Source organism: Adiantum capillus-veneris, chromosome 24 (genome assembly GCF_014529385.1).
Source record: "Adiantum capillus-veneris isolate H3 chromosome 24, ASM1452938v2, whole genome shotgun sequence".
Lineage (NCBI taxonomy): Eukaryota > Viridiplantae > Streptophyta > Polypodiopsida > Polypodiales > Pteridaceae > Adiantum > Adiantum capillus-veneris.
Window position 1 is genome coordinate 40,425,247 of NC_140954.1, and position 19,503 is coordinate 40,444,749.

The following is a 19,503-nucleotide window of genomic DNA, read 5'->3' on the forward strand; positions in this document are numbered from 1 at the left end:
AAATGAAACCTGCTGCTAGAAGCTTTCTTACCTCCTTGAGTAAAGCCTGCTCCTTGATGACTCCTAGCCTTCGTAGCTTCTGAGCCTTAGGTGTGGCCTCTGGCTTCAACTCAATTTTGTGTTGAACAGCATCTACTCCACGCACATCGGTGTAGTCTTTAGCAAGAAGCCTAGGAAATTTCCTTAGCACACATTTGAACTCCTCTCTTTCATCCTTTGTAAGTGTTGTAGATAGCATACCTTCTAGCATTCTTTCATCTTCCACTTTTTGGTTCTCTTGGGAACCTACCTCCTCCAAACCTTGACAAGAGGTCTCTTGGTTGGTTGGCTTAAACCTTACCCCCATGACTTCGATGGAAGACTCCTCTTCAGTAATGCTGCCGCTACTTTCTTCTTCTGAAGTGTTATCGGTCCAACCTTCTTCCGTCTCACTTTGAGATGATTCTTCATGGAGCTCCTCTTGGCGTTGCTCCTTCATGTCAAAGACAACCTTCTTATGATTTTCGTTCCTGCAAATTAGCTTTCCACTCTCCCAATCCTGCAAAGCTTGCATTTTCATTAGCCATGGTCTCCCTAGGATAAATGGGTAACCATTTCCTTTGGTAGACATGACATAGAAATCCACTGCCTTCTTAATGCCAAAGGCCTCCACAAAAACATTTTTACAAATGCCTACGCACCTAGCCTTGCTATTGTTTTCCATCTTTACCTTAATTTCAGGTGTCTCATGGATGTGCATGCCTAGTTTTTGCATGAGTCCCTCTGTCATGATGCAAATTTGTGCACCCCCATCCACTAGACCTTTCCTAACCAATCTCCCTTTTATGTAACAATCTAGCACAGGTGTAATGTCCTCATTCATTTCAGCTTGTGCAATTTTTACAACAGACACACTCTCTTTTACCTTTCTCCTAGTGCTAACTGCCCTTGTTAAATCCCTCCTAACTTGTGGACATAATGAAAGAAATTGAGGCCATGAGATATCAGGACCCTTACCTCTCATGTCGTTGTATGGAGCCATTCCATGTCCAAGAGGAAAGTCTTGGAGGTTGATATGACGTCAAGTCCTCTTAGCTTCCTTGGTCTCCTTTGCCTTCTTTTCTCGTCCATGTTCACTTTGTGATGTAACTCCTTATTTCTCCTTACCTTTCCCTCGGCCACGCTTAATGCAATTTGCTTCCATGTCAACCTCTCTTGAATTTTTCACCTCTACCACATGCACGTTTGGGTCTGGCAAAGGTGGAACTCCTTCCACTCCTTGTGGAGGTGGTCTTGCTCCATTTGGCCTTTGTATAAGCCGTGGTTGCTGACTAGTTCCTTCACCTGCATTCATCACTGGGTAATTCAAGTTAGGTCTCCCTGGCTCCCCACGGGGCCAAGGACAATTATACATCCCATGTCCAGACTCACCGCAATTCCAACATTGCAAGACTCTCCTAGGTCGTGGGTCTCGCTCTTCAGACTTCTTTGCTTGTCCCTTTGGACCTACGGCTTGTGCAAGGTGAATTGACAAGCTGCTTAAAGATTCATTTAACTTCTCAATCACTTCCGCCGTTACCTCAGGAAGCTCCTTAGATGTTGATGCTTGTGACTTACCTTTGGGTCTAAGAAATTCTATTGGAACCTCCCCCCTTAAGCACTTGAGTTTCCTATACTTCTCGGCAGCCCTAGTTTCCGCTGCATCAAAAGTAGCAGGTGCACCCGCCTCAACTTTTACCTTAAGGTCAGGAAAGAGTCCGGCTATGAACCTCTCCTTCTTTAAAAATTCTGCACCATCACCAGGGTTAGCAATAGTTCGTATCCATAGAGCCCAAAGACGTAGAAACTCTTGCTTGTACAAGTAGTAGTCATCTAAGTCTTTTTGCTTATGAGAAACAATGTCTTGCCATAGTTTTTGAGTGTTTTGGGGATCAAAGAAGTATCTCTTAAAACGATTCAAAACTTCTGTGTAATTCCCCTTAACTTCCTCAGGCAAAGAGTCAAACCAAGTGCTAGCATCTTTCCTAAGGACCACCTCAAACATTTCTACACGTTCTTGATCAGTTACTATCCTCTTGATACGGCAAGACATCTTGAAATTCGCTAGAAATAATTCTGCATCCTCTCCAGGCTCTCCAAAGAAAAGAGGATATCCAGACATTTGGCGTTGGCTCTCCATTGAATTGATTTTAAAGTGACGCGTTTTTGTTTTTTCTTTCTTTAAAAGATTTACACAATAATATTTTCTAAATTGCAATCTATTCCACAACAAAATAAAAATATTCACATCAAATGACCTATGATAATCAATAAGAGGTAGAATGACAGGGTTTGGTGACGCGAGAATTTCTCCTACTCTTTGGGCACCAAGCATGAATACCATACGTTGTTGAAAATGGATTTTTCTACTAATTGCAATGTTTACTCTAATGTGTGGAGTGAAATGAAAGGGAAAAACCTGTATTCCTGGGCCATTATCTATGGTCTATGCATGACCTAATTATTAAAACAAAACAAAAATATAGACGTCCAAACTAAGGTTGTACCTAATGAGAGGCAAAATAAAAGGATTTACTGATGCGTTTATCTCTACCAACCTAAGAGGACCTAAAATTCTACAAATTACTCGCTGAAATTGCAACTTAGTACTAACAATTATGTGTACCTTTTTCCTTGCAATGGGAATGAAGGGATCATACAAATTCTCGTGATTCATGCAAGCTACTTGATTATGCTAAAGGTTGAACCTTCACAAAACATACACAAGCCTGTCCTCCATGGGGGCACCAAAATTGAGGCGGTCCGGGGCGGGCAACAAGAGAGGCGACCTCTAAACACCCCTCAAGGCTCCCGTGCTGCTCAATTGGGGCTGGGGCAACCACAAGCACAACAAAACAGCAAACCCACAGCCAAACCCAAACAAGATAGGGGCACCACCTAGTTATGGTATGTGAACTAGGACGCAAGAGAGATTTTGGTACAACCAAGAAGATGCACCACACAACACACACAAGTAACCTCACACCAAGACACACACAAAATAGACCAGAGAGAGCTAGAGCAAAGGGAAGAGAGAGAGAAAAGGATCTTGCGTAATACCTTATTTGTGACTTGCAAATGGAGATGGTTTGTTATGATGCTATCGTAGAGCTTGTACAAAAACTCACTCAATGCTTAGTGATTGCTAATCATTGCCAAAACACACACACACACTGTCTTAGGGTGTGGGAGACCTCTCACCACCATACCCTCTTACAATGGACACAAAATTGGCAATGAAAAACACACTAAAACACTTTCTAAAATCAAGATCAACCGATGGAAACTCAAAATACACAAGTCACCTTGAATTCACCAAACCGTATTGCACAAATGGAGGGACGAAGATTTGAACGTCGAATCACGCCTTTGATGCACCAAACCTCAATTTATTGATAATGAAGGAGCATATACAATAGTGGTTTTGAGATTTGAGGAACTCACGCTCTCTCACTTGCAATGTGTAGCTTGAAGGCTTCTCTCACACCAAGAGTGAAGCTCACAAGTGGTTGCTACACCTAAGTCTCTCCTCACGCATAGAGTGTTGGGGTGCTATGTGAGATGTTAGGGTTGTTTTACAAGAAGGAAAGGGGCCTATTTATAGGTTGGAGACCCCTCATTAAGATTATTGAAAATCCTAATTTACAAGATAACAAATCAGGATTATGATTTTTTTGAATATCAAAACATTGCCGGTCTTCTTTGTCTGCTTGAGTCATGGGTGTGGGCTCAAAAGAGAGCATTATTGATGGTAGATAAGGTGAAAGTAAGTAAAGAGAGAGAGAGAGAGAGAGAGAGAGAGAGAGAGAGAGAGAGAGAGAGAGAGAGAGAGAGAGAGAGAGAGAGAGTTACTATACACATGTTTTGAGGCGAGGTGTCTTTTATGGTTAGGTCAATGGCTATTTTGTGTTAGTATGTTAGTGGTTAGTAATCACTAGAAAGTTAATGTTACATTTACAATGGGTAGAATGAGGTGGATGGTTGAATGAAGTGAGCAAATCCTTGTGATGGTGAAGCTTGAAGATGTTTTGGACTTACTTGTGTAGGTTCTCAAAATGACTATCGATCTTCTTCTTCGTCTTCTCTTCTTTACGCCACCACCGCCAAGGTTGATTATCGTGATGAAAATGGTAATTTCGTTGATGAGATCTCTTGATTTGCAGAGGTTAATCATGGTACACATGCTGAATTTATGTATATATATAAGGGTTAAGATGGAATTGTACTTTGGAGATAATAGAGAGAGGCATAGAGATGGTGTATGTATGTAGAGGTTCATAAAAGAACTATAGGGATGAGAGAGAAGGGTAATGGTGAAGAGGGTGGGAGAAGCCATGGAAATTGCAGGTTTGAGTGAGGGAAGGAGAGGGAGGGATGTGTAAGAGTGAGTAGGTGTGTGGAAGGGTGAGAGAAGACTAAAAGCTACTTGTGAGAAAAGTGGGCAGACTGGGGTCCACTCAAAAAATCATAGCTCACCGCTGGTAGCTCCAAAAATGATGAAAAAATTTGAGGTGATTATTCAAAGCGTGGGCTACATTTTCTCTTTTGACCACCACTCCAAATTCAGAGTGGAGATAGGTGCCAAAATTCTCACCAAAAATCCTGTTTTTTATGCCTGCAAAAGTCTTTTAGTGGCCCCCTCCTTTGTTGAATTTGTACAATGCATCCAAGAGTGAGCCCCTCCTTTGTCATATTATAATACAAAGCATCCAAGTTGCCCTTGACCCATGCATGGAGGAGGATTATTGGTGAATAAAGAAATATATACATGGTGGGACTAGTGTATGGACTATTCATGGACTTTAGCTCAATGAGCACATGGTGTTAGAATAATGAGTAAAAATAATAATAAAAATATGGAGGAGTTATGGATATGGAAAGATATTGGAATCATATGATATGGTCCCTCCTTGAATTAGTTTGGGTGAAAGAGGAAAAGGTATACAAGTAAATAATATAATAAAAGTAACCAATGAGTAGAAATCAATTTTTTGTTTTCACGAGGGTGAGGGTGAAAATGTGGGAGTGATTTGTATAAAGGAAAAATATGAGGTTAGAGTATGTACAATATTGGCAAAAAGTATAATTATGGTGCAAGAGAATGAAAGAAGGTGTACATAGGTTTAATAAAACACACACCTAAGTAGAATATTTAAATAAAATACCAAAATAATTATAAAAAATCCCTATATTTAGGCCATATATACAATGAAATATTTACACACAAAGAGGCCATAATATACTTTTATTTTTTTAATTTTTTTGGCTCAACTAGCCCAGTGACTAGCTAGCTGAGGGTTTTTAAGAAGATATGGGAAAAGCCCCCTAACTCACACACGCCTATGTACAGTGAAATGGTAGGGATAGCCATAGCGTTTGGGTGAATTTGGTAGGGTGGAGTAACTTACTATGGAAATTATGGAGAGCCGAAAAACGGCTATCAATGGTATTTACGAATGAGGCCTCATTCCAGTATGCAATGATAGTAATCCATAAAGAAGTAATTCCCAAGTGGTATGAGCCAATGTAATCATGGACAGACAATTGCTTCAAGCTAAAAAATTCCAAGAAAGGATAGAGTTCTCACCTGCATCCATTCAATCAAGACAACGGATATGTTAGTCTTGAATGCGTGTTACAGGTGTCAATGGACTATATCAGTTGTTATCCATGTCCATCTTACAACTTTTTATCTTTAAGCAAAAGTTAAAAGTGTAAATGCTCTTCATTTTTGTCCACCTTTTAGTAGAACTTATAAAGAAACCATAAACCCAATGAATTATGTGTATAACCTAGTTTTTGTTATTAAATAATTTACTTTGTCTATGTGTCTTTTTGATCTACAGTCCTCCTTTCTTTTTGAATAAGTGACATAGTACCATCTTTAGTTCATAGTTTTGTTTTTACTTCTTCAAGATTTTACATAGCTTTTTTATTAAGCTAGATACCTATCCTAAAACTAATCCGGTAAACGGTATATTTACCTTTAGAACCATTAGTCAAAATATCTTAAAAACAATTCTTTCAAAGATTTCAAATCAATTAGTTGCTTGGTTTAGACAAAAGAACATTCATCACAAAAACGTTATCCCAAAATTTGATCCGACTAGTGTAAATAAATAATTCCTTAAGCCATAAGATCCATATTTTATTTCATATCACCATCCTGGTCTGCAATGTAACTTCATCACATTATACCATTTGAAGCGACATCAAGATCAAACTAGCAATTCCTCTCTTTTCTAAAACCAAAAAACCCATTTTTTTGGAGCAATCTCAAGCCAGTCGGGTTCAGACCTTTTAACCAAATGTTACATATAGGTTTTAGAAAAAAAAAATATATCTTCAAATGTACATTGCCTTAGAGGCCTGACCTTACAGTAAAAAAACCTCTAAACGTTATAAATAACAATACGTGGGAAACCAAGCTCAGAACTGTACTCATGTGTATAATGCCAGGTATGTAAATCATGTACTATCTAATGCCAATCATCCCAAACCAACAGAGATGGTAAGCAAAAAAACTGCTAGTGTATGCCTTAGTGTAAGGCAGCCCATACCATTCCAATAGTTCAATATGCTTGGTATTCAAAAAAACATTTCCTTCCTTTATGCTTAACCAAGTTAGTTTACTGTGAGTCTGCGTATTAAAACCAGAGTATAGAGCGAACAAAATTGTTTTTTAAAAATTGCTAGTATGGTTGCTAAGCCAAATCATTTAGATGATATATATAAAAAATAGAGCGCTTAGTAAAAATATATATACAGAGTGCGGACTTGAGAAGCGCCTTCCTTGTTCACAAGCTCCGTAACCATTAATTATTAGGAATACATTCCCCATGGTATTAAGAGAAGATCTCTAACACCTAGCTTGGTCAAACTAGCTTAGTCGAACTGCTTGATTTTTAAACCTAAACAAGTGATTATGACAAAAAATCACATTGAATTTAATGTTTGATCGTAAGCAAATGCACTGAATATTATGCTACCAATCACAATTAAAGCAGACAAACATGGATGCAAAAAGATAAGGGGCAATGCTAATGGACAAGGAACACCTGTTTGTGTTGATGGTCGCGCTTGATTTGAAGTGTGAACAAGAGAAAGATTCCATGAAGGTCCAAATCCATGTCAAAAAACTCTCACTCTCTCTTTATACCAACACTATCACAACGCAAAAGAGACTAAGTGAGGGGCTCATGGCCAAACCTCACCTTTTGTAGGGGTTTTGAAAATGATGGAGACTAGTAGCCTGTTCCTTCCCCAAGGTGTAAAACATTATACAACAGCCACCTCGGCCCCATAGGGGTATTGAGAGGAGAAGAAGACCATCATTAAGTAGTAAGCGGGTACACAAGGTACATGTGTGTGAACTATACAATAAGCGGTAGGTGTGATCATCACCGTTAAGCTATCACTAGCCGCCTAGGTTCATAGTGAGATAAGTGGGGGTGGAAAGCGAGTTAGGTCTTTTTAGTGACGGGGAATCATCATCCGCAATAAATGGCTTGAGTAGATTGGTAATAATCTTAACACCTTTGTAGTTTGCATATGTACTCAAATAAGTCCTAGGTTCATCTGATTTCAGTTCTTTAAAAATATCCAGCATAAACCCACGAAAAATATTGAAAGCAATCTTAGCAATCACTAACTATTTAGCTTGGCCACCAAACCAAGAACAGATAAGGGATAGATGAAAGTCCACCGGCTTTTCAGGGAAGAGCTGGTCCATATGGTTGAGGATAAACCACATAGCATGGTCAAACCACATAATGCTGAATTCGCAAGATGCTTTAGGGTCCAGAAATTTGCAAGCACACTTAACATATGGTCGAAAAACATTCCAAATTGATTCTGTGTAGAAGTCAGGATTACATTTTGCAAACTCCAGGTTCCCTTTTGTCCAAATGTATGAAATCATCACTCTTGAAAATAACCAATATCAACTCAAAACTCTTGTGTGTGTGATGATTTGGTGTAGCCTCTCTCCCAATTGCATGGATACAATGCTCTTCTACTCTATTAAAACCCCTAATTTTACACTCCAATTCTTTGTCAACACCATTTCATCGGAGCTTCAAAACTTCATTACACAAGCCCAAATGATTTTTTAAAGAAGAAAATCCCTAATTGGTGGCCTCACATCCTTGAACATGGGGTTGAAAGAGCACGGGACTGCACCAGCACCCTCATTTGGAGCTTCAATATCTCCCTAATTAGATGTCCAAAGAGCTTTTTTTCTTGCTCTCTAAAATCACACTAGTCTTTAGCAGGGATAGCACCGTCATTGATGTGGAATTTTGAGCTATTTTTACTCATTCTTATCCAAATATGCCTTTTCATTTATAAAAAGACCAAATAAATTGGGAAAATTCCCTAAATTTGTGGAAAAATTCCATTGCACTCAAATTTCATGTTGAACCTCATTTTCCCAGTTGGCAAGCACTCTGGATACATCTTTTACGACATGAATGTACATCTTTTACGACATGAATGAATTGGGCGTGGCAAGACACTTAGGCCTTTTTAGTGAGGGGGGATCATCATCCTCAATACATGGCTTGAGTAAATTGGTAATCTTAACACGTTTGTAGTTGCATATGTAGTCAACTATGTCCCAGGTTCATCTTATTTCAGTTCTTTAAAAGTATCCAACATAAGCCCACGAAAAATATTGAAAGCAATCTGAGAAATCACTAACTGTTTAGCTTGGCCACCAAACCAAGAATAGATAAGGGATAGATGAAAGTCCACAGGCTTTTCAGGGAAGAGCTGGTCCAGATGGTTGAGGATAAACCACATAGCATGGTCAAACCACATAATGCTGAATTCGCAAGATGCTTTAGGGTCCAGAAATTTGCCAGCACACTTAACATATGGTCGAAAAACATTCCAAATTGATTCTGTGTAGAAGTCAGGATTACATTTTGCAAAATCCAGGTTCCCTTTTGTCCAAATGTATGAAATCATCACTCTTGAAAATAACCAATATCAACTCAAAACTCTTGTGTGTGTGATGATTTGGTGTAGCCTCTCTCCTAATTGCATGGATACAATGCTCTTCTACTCTATTAAAACCCCTAATTTTACACTCCAATTCTTTGTCAACACCATTTCATCGGAGCTTCAAAACTTCATTACACAAGCCCAAATGATTTTTTAAAGAAGAAAATCCCTATTTGGTGGCCTCACATCCTTGAACATGGGGTTGAAAGAGCACGGGACTGCACCAGCACCCTCATTTGGAGCTTCAATATCTCCCTAATTAGATGTCCAAAGAGCTTTTTTTCTTGCTCTCTAAAGTCACACTAGTCTTTAGCAGGGATAGCACCGTCATTGATGTGGAATTTTGAGCTATTTTTACTCATTCTTATCCAAATATGCCTTTTCATTTATAAAAAGACCAAATAAATTGGGAAAATTCCCTAAATTTGTGGAAAAATTCCATTGCACTCAAATTTCATGTTGAACCTCATTTTCCCAGTTGGCAAGCACTCTGGATACATCTTTTACGACATGAATGTACATCTTTTACGACATGAATGAATTGGGCGTGGCAAGACACTTAGGCCTTTTTAGTGAGGGGGGATCATCATCCTCAATACATGGCTTGAGTAAATTGGTAATCTTAACACGTTTGTAGTTGCATATGTAGTCAACTAAGTCCCAGGTTCATCTTATTTCAGTTCTTTAAAAGTATCCAACATAAGCCCACGAAAAATATTGAAAGCAATCTGAGAAATCACTAACTGTTTAGCTTGGCCACCAAACCAAGAATAGATAAGGGATAGATGAAAGTCCACAGGCTTTTCAGGGAAGAGCTGGTCCAGATGGTTAAGGATAAACCACATAGCATGGTCAAACCACATAATGCTGGATTCTCAAGATGCTTTAGGGTCCAAAAATTTACAAGCACACTTAATATATGGTCAAAAAACATTCCAAACTGATTCTGTGTAGAAGTCAGGATTACTTTTTGCAAACTCCATCTTCCCTTTTGTCCGAATGTATAAACATGTATTGGAAGAGCATTTGGAATGGTCAATAAGGTTAAGGTTAAAAGGGGCTTTAATGAGTTCTCCTTTGTCTAAGTACTGCCCTCCTTTGATAATTTTGCGTCTACAATCCTCAACAGTGGAGGCGGGAAGATTAGCCAAATAGACCCAAGTTTCAGTAAGAATTGGTGCCAGAAAGGCTTTGTTAGGAAGAACACAGAGGTGATGCCCAATGAGCTTTTTTTCTTGATCTCTAAAATCACACTAAGCTTTAGCAAAGATATCACCGTCATTGATGCGGAATATTGAGCTATTTTATGCTAATTTTGTGTTGTTTTTTACTTTTTATGGCTATTTTTACTCATTTTTATCCAAATATGCCTTTTTGTTCATAGAAAGTCCAAATAAACTAGGAAAAATCCCCTAAATTTGTGGAAAAATCCCATTCCACTCAAATTTCATGTTGAACCTTATTTTCCCAATTGGCAAGCACTTTGGATACATCTTATATAGCCACGCATAAAACCTACTAGCTACAAAAGGTCGGTCGTAGTCGACACTACAAAACGATGAGTAATTGTAATCAGACATGGCTGCATTTTCAGTAACAAAATTCTCAGCCCCATTTTATACAAGAAGAGCATGCAAACGCTAGTGGTTCCTCCAAAACTAACGTCTCTCTCTCTCTCTCTCTCTCTCACACACACACACACACACACACACACACACATTATGAAAGACCAAACTAATGCATGCTACCTCCTCCTCTTATAGGCCATCTTGCCCATCTTTAGAAGTCCCTGAAACCTTCATGCTTATCCAGCTTAGGGTCATGTCTCCCCCCCCCCCCCCCCCTCCTCTTTTAGCATTACTCCCCCCTTGAAGGAGAGTTTTCATCCTTGTAAACATCAAAGAACAAATAACTCTTCATAATCTAACCTTGCATCAAGTCAACTGATTCACTTGATAATTACCAATTTTGAAGCTCATATGTGGAACCATCAGTTTGTAGAAAAAACTAAACTGAATTATTAAATCAAACATCCTCTTAAGAGATTGTGGCTTTGGCCAATAGGAACCTTTACCTAGAGCTCAATCTAATATTAGAGCCTACCTCAAGTGAGATGCTCTAGCTAAGAAAAACTTGTTTCTCTCTCTTCTCTAACAATTCCTTTTGGCAAGGGGAATACTGACTTACTAATACTGCAGATCAATCAAGCACATAACAAAACGTTGGCACTCTGTGTCTAAGTCCATAGATACATTTACTCTTCACATGCGGAGTAAATCTTGAAACTAGTGTTATCCTTTATAAAAGAAGAAGAGCATTTGTGGAGTGTCTCTACTTAACGTAACGGGATCCCTAAAGCTACTTTACCTCACAAGCTGATGGATATTCCAGTGTGCCCAATCATGGCTACACAACGAGCTGCACAAGAACTGAACCTACATCTCTCTACTTAAAACTTGGTACCCTTAAGACTACACATTGCCTCTAGTTTGAGTATCCAAACATGATCCTAGCACTACAAGAATCCTTTTGCTTAAAACTTGGTACCCTTACGGCTACATGTTGCCTCTAGTTTGAGTAGCAAAACATGATCCTATGATCTATCATGACAAGCAACCTTTTTCTATTGTGACGCTTGATTTAGCAGGTATCACTTATGCGATGCTTGTAAAATTTTCACCAAATTTTATGAAAGAGTCATGAAGGATGTTGCTAAACTTATTGCAAAGTGCTTCACTTAAGCAACTCTAGTTTTGTGATGCTCTTAGCAACGTTTATTAGCGTCGCTTAGGTGATGCCAGCAACTTCAAAAAAATACTCTGAGGCATCCCTGGGAGTCATTTAGTCCTGAAAAAAGCAACCAAGGGAAATAGAGCTCAATCCAAAGGGTGAGGTCCTCGGAAGGTGGAGCGATGAGATTCGCACACGAATCTACGCACAAATGAATATAATCATGAACCTGCTAGTAGGGGGTACCAAATGGGTTTTATTGGGGGGGAAATGCGAATAAAGTGAGATGGAGGGGTGAACAGACTCAAGGAAGTTGGGAGAGGGGGGGGGGGGGTTGTGTTTCAAGGGCATGCAGACGAACAATTGCGTGCAACATGAGAGAGAGAGAGAGAGAGAGAGAGAGAGAGAGAGAGAGAGAGAGAGAGAGAGAGAGAGAGAGAGATGGTGGCCCTATGTATGCATGTACCTACTCATGTTGTATCTCTGCTTTTCCCCGAGCAACTTGGAGCTGAGGAGTTGGCAGGTGCATAGGTCAAGGAGCCTTGCGAGTGTTATTTTTAATGCTTAAGGATTGCAACCTCTTGCAGTTTGTGCGATAGCTAGTGTGGTTACAAGGATCTTGTGTGCTCACGGCTAGGGTTAAGTTTTGAATCCGTTCCCATTATTTTTTCATGGTAGAAAGGATGATGATTTGCTCTTGGAAGGAGAGGATTATGGGATGCGGTATCTCATAAAGAAATTAGTAAGATAAGAACAGAGCGAGTAGGCCAGGCACGTGATCACTTCAATGTTCCATAATTTTATAATGGTCAACAAAGGAAAATCTGAAGGCTCTGAGTTGTTGTCCATCTTGCGCTTTTTAGATGCGCTATCGTTTCTTTTTATGTCACCTCTATTTTTGGCCCATGCAGAGTGAACCATGCTTGTAGCTTGCACCTTGACAACCAAAACTTTGCTACACGGATGGTACAAGGGGTCAACACCGTTACAACTCACCTCTCTGTGTGTGTGTGTGTGTGTGTGTGTGTGTGTGTGTGTGTGCAAGGGAGATAGGGAAGGGGCAACAAGAGGAAACATGGTAGAGGACGTATAATCATGAGCACACAAAAGAGATCATGACCCAACCCCTCCACCCTTGCCACCCTTGTTCAAACATTACTCCCCCCCCTTGAAGGAGAGTTTTCATCCTTGCAAACATCAATGAAACAAATAACTCTCAAAGCATCATTATTTTCCTAATCTAACCCTGCATATGGTCAATTGATTTTACCAAAAACTAAACTAAAATACTAAATCAAACATCCTCTTAAAAGATTGTTGTTTTGGCCAAAAGGAACCTTTACCTAGAGCTCAATCTAATATTAGAGACTACCTCACTTAATATTAGAGCCTACCTCAATCTAATATTAGAGACTACCTCACTTAATATTAGAGCCTACCTCAAGTGAGATGCTCTAATTAAGAAAAACTAGTTGCTCTCTCTTCTTTAGCAATTACTTTTGGTAAAGGGAATGCTGACTTACCAAAATTGTAGAGCAGTCAAGCACATAAAAAAATCTTGGCACTTTGTGTCTAAGTCCATGGATACGGTTACTCTTCACATGCAGAGTAACCGTATTAGAGACTACCTCACTTAATATTAGAGCCTACCTCAAGTGAGATTTTCTAATTAAGAAAAACTAGTTGCTCTGTCTTCTGTAGCAATTCCTTTTGGTAAAGGGAATGTTCACTTACCAATATTGTAGATCAGTCAAGCACACAACAAAAGCTTGGCACTCTATGTCTAAGTCCATGGATACGGTTACTCTTCACATGCAAAGTAAATCTCAAAACTGGTGTTAATTCATCATAAGAAAAAGAAGATCATCCATGGAGTGTCTCTGCTTAATGAAACGGTATCCCTAAAACTGCTTTACTCCAAAATCTAATGGATGTTCCAGTGTGCCCAATCATGGCTGCACAACGAGTTGTACAAGAATTGAGCCTACATCATGATTGCTTGTACATTAAGGAAGGATGCCCTTTGTTTGATGACTGTTGTTAGACCTACCAAGTCGACACAGAAAGTGGTTGTCAAAGCTTTGACACAGACACGGTTCATGTCGCCAATAGCATGTGTGTTTCTCTCACATATCACAAAGCGTTCCGGCATTCTAACAGACGGGAAGCTACAGTATAGAGAGGAAGGTTGAAGCGCTGCGATGGAGAGAGAATTTCGGAGTAGAAACTACGTAGATGAGGAGATGCAGAGGGGGGAGTGGGGGGTTGTGTCGTGTCAAGAGGAAGCATTAGTGAGCTAGGCAGCTTGCATTTCTTTGACTCTAAGCACACTCTCACTGAACCGTCATTAATAGGAATTCGGGAGGCGTTTAGTTGGATAGAGCTTGTCCATGTGCTTGAATGTGAGTGGCCCTTTAACCAAGGGTGAGAGGCACACAATTGGGTAAGTGCTAGTCTCTGCACATGTTAGGTAACACACCATGATTCTAGTCACGGTGGACATCTGCAAGTGTCCTCCTTTTCACAACCTTTTTTGTTACAAAGAAATCGTTTTTCTCCCTATTTACTCCATGTTTATACTACTACTACTACTCGCTCTACTTTTAAAAAAAAATCCATTACCCCCGGATATTCCTTCCAGCCTTCCCTCTTCCACGTTAGCTACCCCTACGTGTTCGCATACCCTCTCGTGCCTAGCGTGGACCCTGCGTACGCAAGTGTCCAACCTCGATGCATCTACCTGTGCCTTTCCTGCTTCCAGCGCCCCCAACCTCTACCTCTGCTGCGGATAGCTTGCAGCAAACGAGCCCCTCACATTCCCTCTCCTGAAACACCCCGGCTCTCTCTCGCTCTCCTCAGGTCATGCAGGGACGTGCGCACAAAGAGAGAGAGATCGAGAGAGAGAGCTATTTGTTGCGCACCATGTCGCATGCAGTTCTCCATGCACGCTAAGCACGACTACACTTTTGAGAGGTGTCGGCTTCTTTCCTTCAAAAAACTCTCTGCGGTTTGTTTCCTTTACACAGATCCACATGAGAATCTCCCTCGATTCTCTTGGTCTTTTTCTTAGAAAAATATTTGAACCGCCTACCTACTCTCATGTTTACTCGTCATGTGCAATGGCACATGGAGCTTCTGAACAATACCTTACTTACATGGCCAAAACTGCTCAATTTTGACCCCTAAAATACTCTCCCACCTTAGGTTGGCCTTATTACCCTAGTGCACATTGATTTGGAGAACACCATCTCTTTGAATGCAATATTGATCGCAACAGGCCGGGAATGGGCGCGAAGAGCAGGTTCTCCTCTGTTTTCATCGAAGGTCATGTCTCATGAATATGGCGTGCATGTATGCAGGGAGAGCAGCGCCAAGCAAGAAAGGGAAACTTGAGATCCTGTTATAAGTATTGGGCCGAATATTAACCTTAATCGGTTCGGAGCCAATTTATTTGTAATTTGCCATGCTTATTAATTTAATGCTGTGTCCCATGCAGCTGCATGCCACAATATACTGTTGTGAATTGGTTTCGTCAGAAGGTGCCTTATATTACAGTAGTTATAATTATATTTTTTGTTTTTGTTTGTGTGAACCATTATTTAGAAAAGCTTTAGTGTTAAATTCTCAACACACATACACATTCTTGATCAGCTCCCGTAACGTACGTTTTGCCGGCTAGACACATCAATATTGATCTATTAAGACTTAATGGCATGATAAGATTGATGGCTAGACACATGTCAATGAACCAGCTAATTATTTCTCATCAACTGGAAAACAACAGATCAGGCTTTGATCATAAGTCATATGAACTTCATGAGCTTACAGTTAGAATTTTACAATCGCAAAGACCAAGTAATTAATTGATCCGCGCACAGCATATGGTCAAGGCTACAAAACTTAACGGTAACATGCAGGTACATTCCGCTTTCTTGTGGTATACTTTTGCTGAAGCCAGCATCTCCTGATCTTTTGTGTACTCCAAGCAAGAGAAAGCAACACTGGACGTTCGTGACAACAATATTGTCATCCTGATTGCAAAATTCCCGCACAAGCTAGGCAGCTTATGTAATATGCAGGTACATTCCGGTCCGCTTTTGCTGAAGCCAGCATCTCCTGATCTTCTGTGTACTCCAAGCAAGAGAAAGCAACAATGGACGTTGGTGACAACAATATTGTCATCCTCCCGCACAAGCTATAAGGCAGCTTATGTAATATGCAGGTACATTCCGCTTTTGCTGAAGCCAGCATCTCCTGATCTTTTGGGTACTCCAAGCAAGATATAGCAACACTGGACGTTGGTGACAACAATGTTGTCTTCCTGATTGCAAAATTCCCTACAAGCTAGCTAGGCAGCTCGTACGGCTGGTATATATTTAAGGCCGGGCCGGCATTGGAGATGGGAATTAGCTGTAGGTGCCAGCCTCTGCATGCTGCAGGGCCTCAATGGCAGATTGGAATGTAGGGAGCAGGGTAAAGGTAAATGCATATTCTGCGGCCGTCGAGCTTTGTCAAGGCGCCAATCTGCCGATGCCGTGGCACGTCCACATGAGGTCAAGGCCGAATCATTGTCTTGTATGTTCGAGTACAGCTTCAGTAATTTGGTGCATGAGCCACTAGCTGTATTATAACCTGCTGCTGCATGTAATTGGTGTTCCAGCTCATCATATTGATGAGCATGGGAGTACTTACTGAAGCTTGTCGATGCACTAGACGGAGTTATGAGTGGTAGGTCCCATTCCTGTGCGGTTCGAGAGGAGCGGGCTGCCTCAGCATCAATCTCTTGCTTCAATTGTCCGTTGGTGCTCATGACACGGTGAAAGATGCGCAAAGGAGTGCGTAGGAGTCGGCCCTTCTTAGCCAACATGTCAGCAATGTCGTTGCCACGGACACCCTTATGCGCGCCGACCTTTCTGATCCTCACATGTATATTGGAAGGCAACAAGCATTGTGCAGCCCTGACAATGCGCTCCACGATTGCCTGCTTCGTATTGCTGCAATACATATCTTCGACCGGCTGCGAGCCGGGCCGGGCACAGGCACCGGCGTCGGTCCAAGATGTATCAGTGCTCATGTTGGTAATGTGGCGAGTATATCTGCTAATGGTTCTGAGTGCATTGCTACAGTCGGTCCATATGGTTAATATATCATAATTAAGCGCCTGGCCCGATTTAATACCATATTCAGTGTTAATTATGAGTCCATGCTGGTGAACAGCCTCCAGGGAGAAACATATTGCCATCAGCTCACAGAGCTCAGGAGCCGTATATTTGGTAAATATTAGGGAGTTGTTATAAGGCAAGCCAGTTAGGGTTAGGTTCCGGGCAAAGCCCATGTCATTCCACTCGAAGTACATTCCGCAGCCGGCCGTCGCGGTATTGCTTCTATACTCCTCGGCGACGTCGTCGTAGTCGTGTCGATGTGGGCCCTTGAAAGAACCATCTGTGTAGATATGCAGAAGGTGGGACGGGCCTGCATGAGCTGTGCTATTGGCGCTGTAATTGGACCATGTCGACGGCGCTGTACTCTTACTCATGTGATCCAGCTGGGTTGTAGGGTTGCATTCTTGGAGGTCTATGTCAATGAGCTGGTGCTGGGGACTTATCGGCATTTTATATTAGGGTTTTCAGAGGGCGCCTGATGCTAAAATGATGCTGATGCTGAGGCTAGCTCCTGATGCTGATGTTGAGGCTGAGGCTAGCTCCACGCTGACGCTGATGCGGATGCTGATGCTGATGCTGATGCTGAGGCTAGCTCCACGCTAGCTGCAGAATGAATTGCATTTGCAGGAATGCAATCCGATTCCCCATTTTATACAACAAGGGCCAAACGCTCCAAAAGCAACGATCGACGCGTCACCCGGAACGCAATGTGCACGAAATCTATTCCCAGAGAACAGATAAAATTAATTCTCCATATTTTAAGTATTTTCCAAGTAAGAGTAGGGAGACACAAATCATTTTTTATGTCTTGTTAATGAGAATCCGGGAAGATTGGTGATTGAAGGAGGAATGAAGCAGACGCGCGAAGCGAGAGCGGCAGGTATCCAAAGCAGAGAAGGTCGACGACTCGCAAGGGAAGGGACCGGGGGGGGGCGGAGCACGTGCAGAGTTTGTTAGTTTCTTTTTAAATTTTCGAATCAACAGCAGTTGTAGTACAAATTTTCGGCCCTTGTGGTTAGGCCAGGTACTAGCAATCTCCGCACGCTAGGGGGGTCTTGAGATCAATTCCTCTCTTGGCCCTTTTAAAGGGTGAGGTCCTCAGAAGGCGAAGCGATGAGATTCGCTGCGAATCTCATCTGCGCACAAATAAATATAATGATGAACCTATCAGTAGTAGGGGGTACCAACTAGGTTTTATTAGGGGGGGGGGGGGGGGGGGGGGTGCCTGTCAATTGCGTGCAACATGAGAGAGAGAGAGAGAGAGAGAGAGAGAGAGAGAGATATGGTGGCCTTGTGTATGCCTATACCTACTCATGCTGCTACTCCGCTTTTCCCCGAGCGACTTGAGACTGCTGAGGAGTTGATAGGCGCACAGGTCACGGAGTCGTGCGAGCGTTATTTTTTTAATGCTTAAGGATTGCAGCCTCGTGCAGTTTGATGCGGTAGTTGGAGTGGTTACAAGGATCGTGTGTGTTCACTATCAGGGTCAAGTTCGAATCCGGGAACTATCACTACAAGAGGTTGTGTGCTCTTGTGACGCTGTTAGCGACGGAAATACATTGGGTTTTTATAACCCCCGGCGTCGCTAAAACCGTCGCTAAGAGCGTCGCTACGAGAGCGTCGCTATAGGCGTCGCTATATGCGTCGCTATAGGCGTCGCTATATGCATCGCTATGAGCGTCGCTATATAGCGACGCCTATAGCGACGCTCTCACAGAAGACTATAGCGACGCATATAGCGACGCTACAGAGCCATAAATAGCGACGCTTATAGCGACGCCTGAGAGAATATTTTTTTGGTGGCAGGGCATTGAATGCCCTGCCACCCATCAACCATATTGTACTTGATTCACTTTTTAAAAAAAGTGCAAAGGTAGATAATAGACCCAAAATAGTCACCCACAAGACGCATTGTTTGCAAAATTGACAATTGTACACATCATAGGCAAACTGAATTGATTGGCAAATGTAATAATGACAATTGTACAACATCATAGGCATAAAGAATTGATTGGCAAAAGGAACTGCGGTGACAAATGTAATAATATACATGGTTCAAAAAGACGTATAAAATCCGTCTCATGATACATAAGCTATGAGAAACCCTAAACTAATGCTATCTAGCTACGGCTAAACTGACGTCGTCTAATCAGACGTCTCATCGCGTCCAAGCGGCGTATTTGTCGGATTCTGCAAAAAAAGACAATAAGACAGTTTTCAGTAAATATAAACATATAACGACATTTATAAAACAATACAAAAAATAAAAAAGAGTAAACCCTAATACTAACCATGCCGCCGCGAGAACTGAGAATGTCCATCAGGGCGATTAAGCCCTTCCTGCCTGCGTACTCGCGCTCGTACGGTGTGGGATCACGTCCTGTCATCGACCACTGTCAAAACATACAAAGATTTCATTATGTTAGAACTAAAAAACTCATAAACCCTAAACTATCGAACATGCATAAAGAGCAATGTGAAAAGACTTACAAAATCGGCCTCAAATGATGCCCATCCACCGCTCCCCAAGTGGTGCGAGCTCCCTGCCTCTACTCGCGCTCTGGCTGCATCCTTTTGTTGCTTCCAC

The 19,503-nt window shown here is 41.4% G+C and overlaps 1 protein-coding gene across 1 annotated transcript; it reads right to left on the minus strand.

Moving 5' to 3' along the window:
• Positions 1-15,436: 15,436 nt before the first annotated feature.
• Positions 15,437-17,531, minus strand: LOC147426253 (uncharacterized). The gene has a single exon (XM_086498760.1). The coding sequence runs from the start codon at positions 17,363-17,365 to the stop codon at positions 16,103-16,105; it is 1,263 nt and encodes a 420-aa protein (XP_086354886.1). The 5' UTR covers positions 17,366-17,531; the 3' UTR covers positions 15,437-16,102.
• Between the last annotated feature and the right edge of the window lie 1,972 nt (positions 17,532-19,503).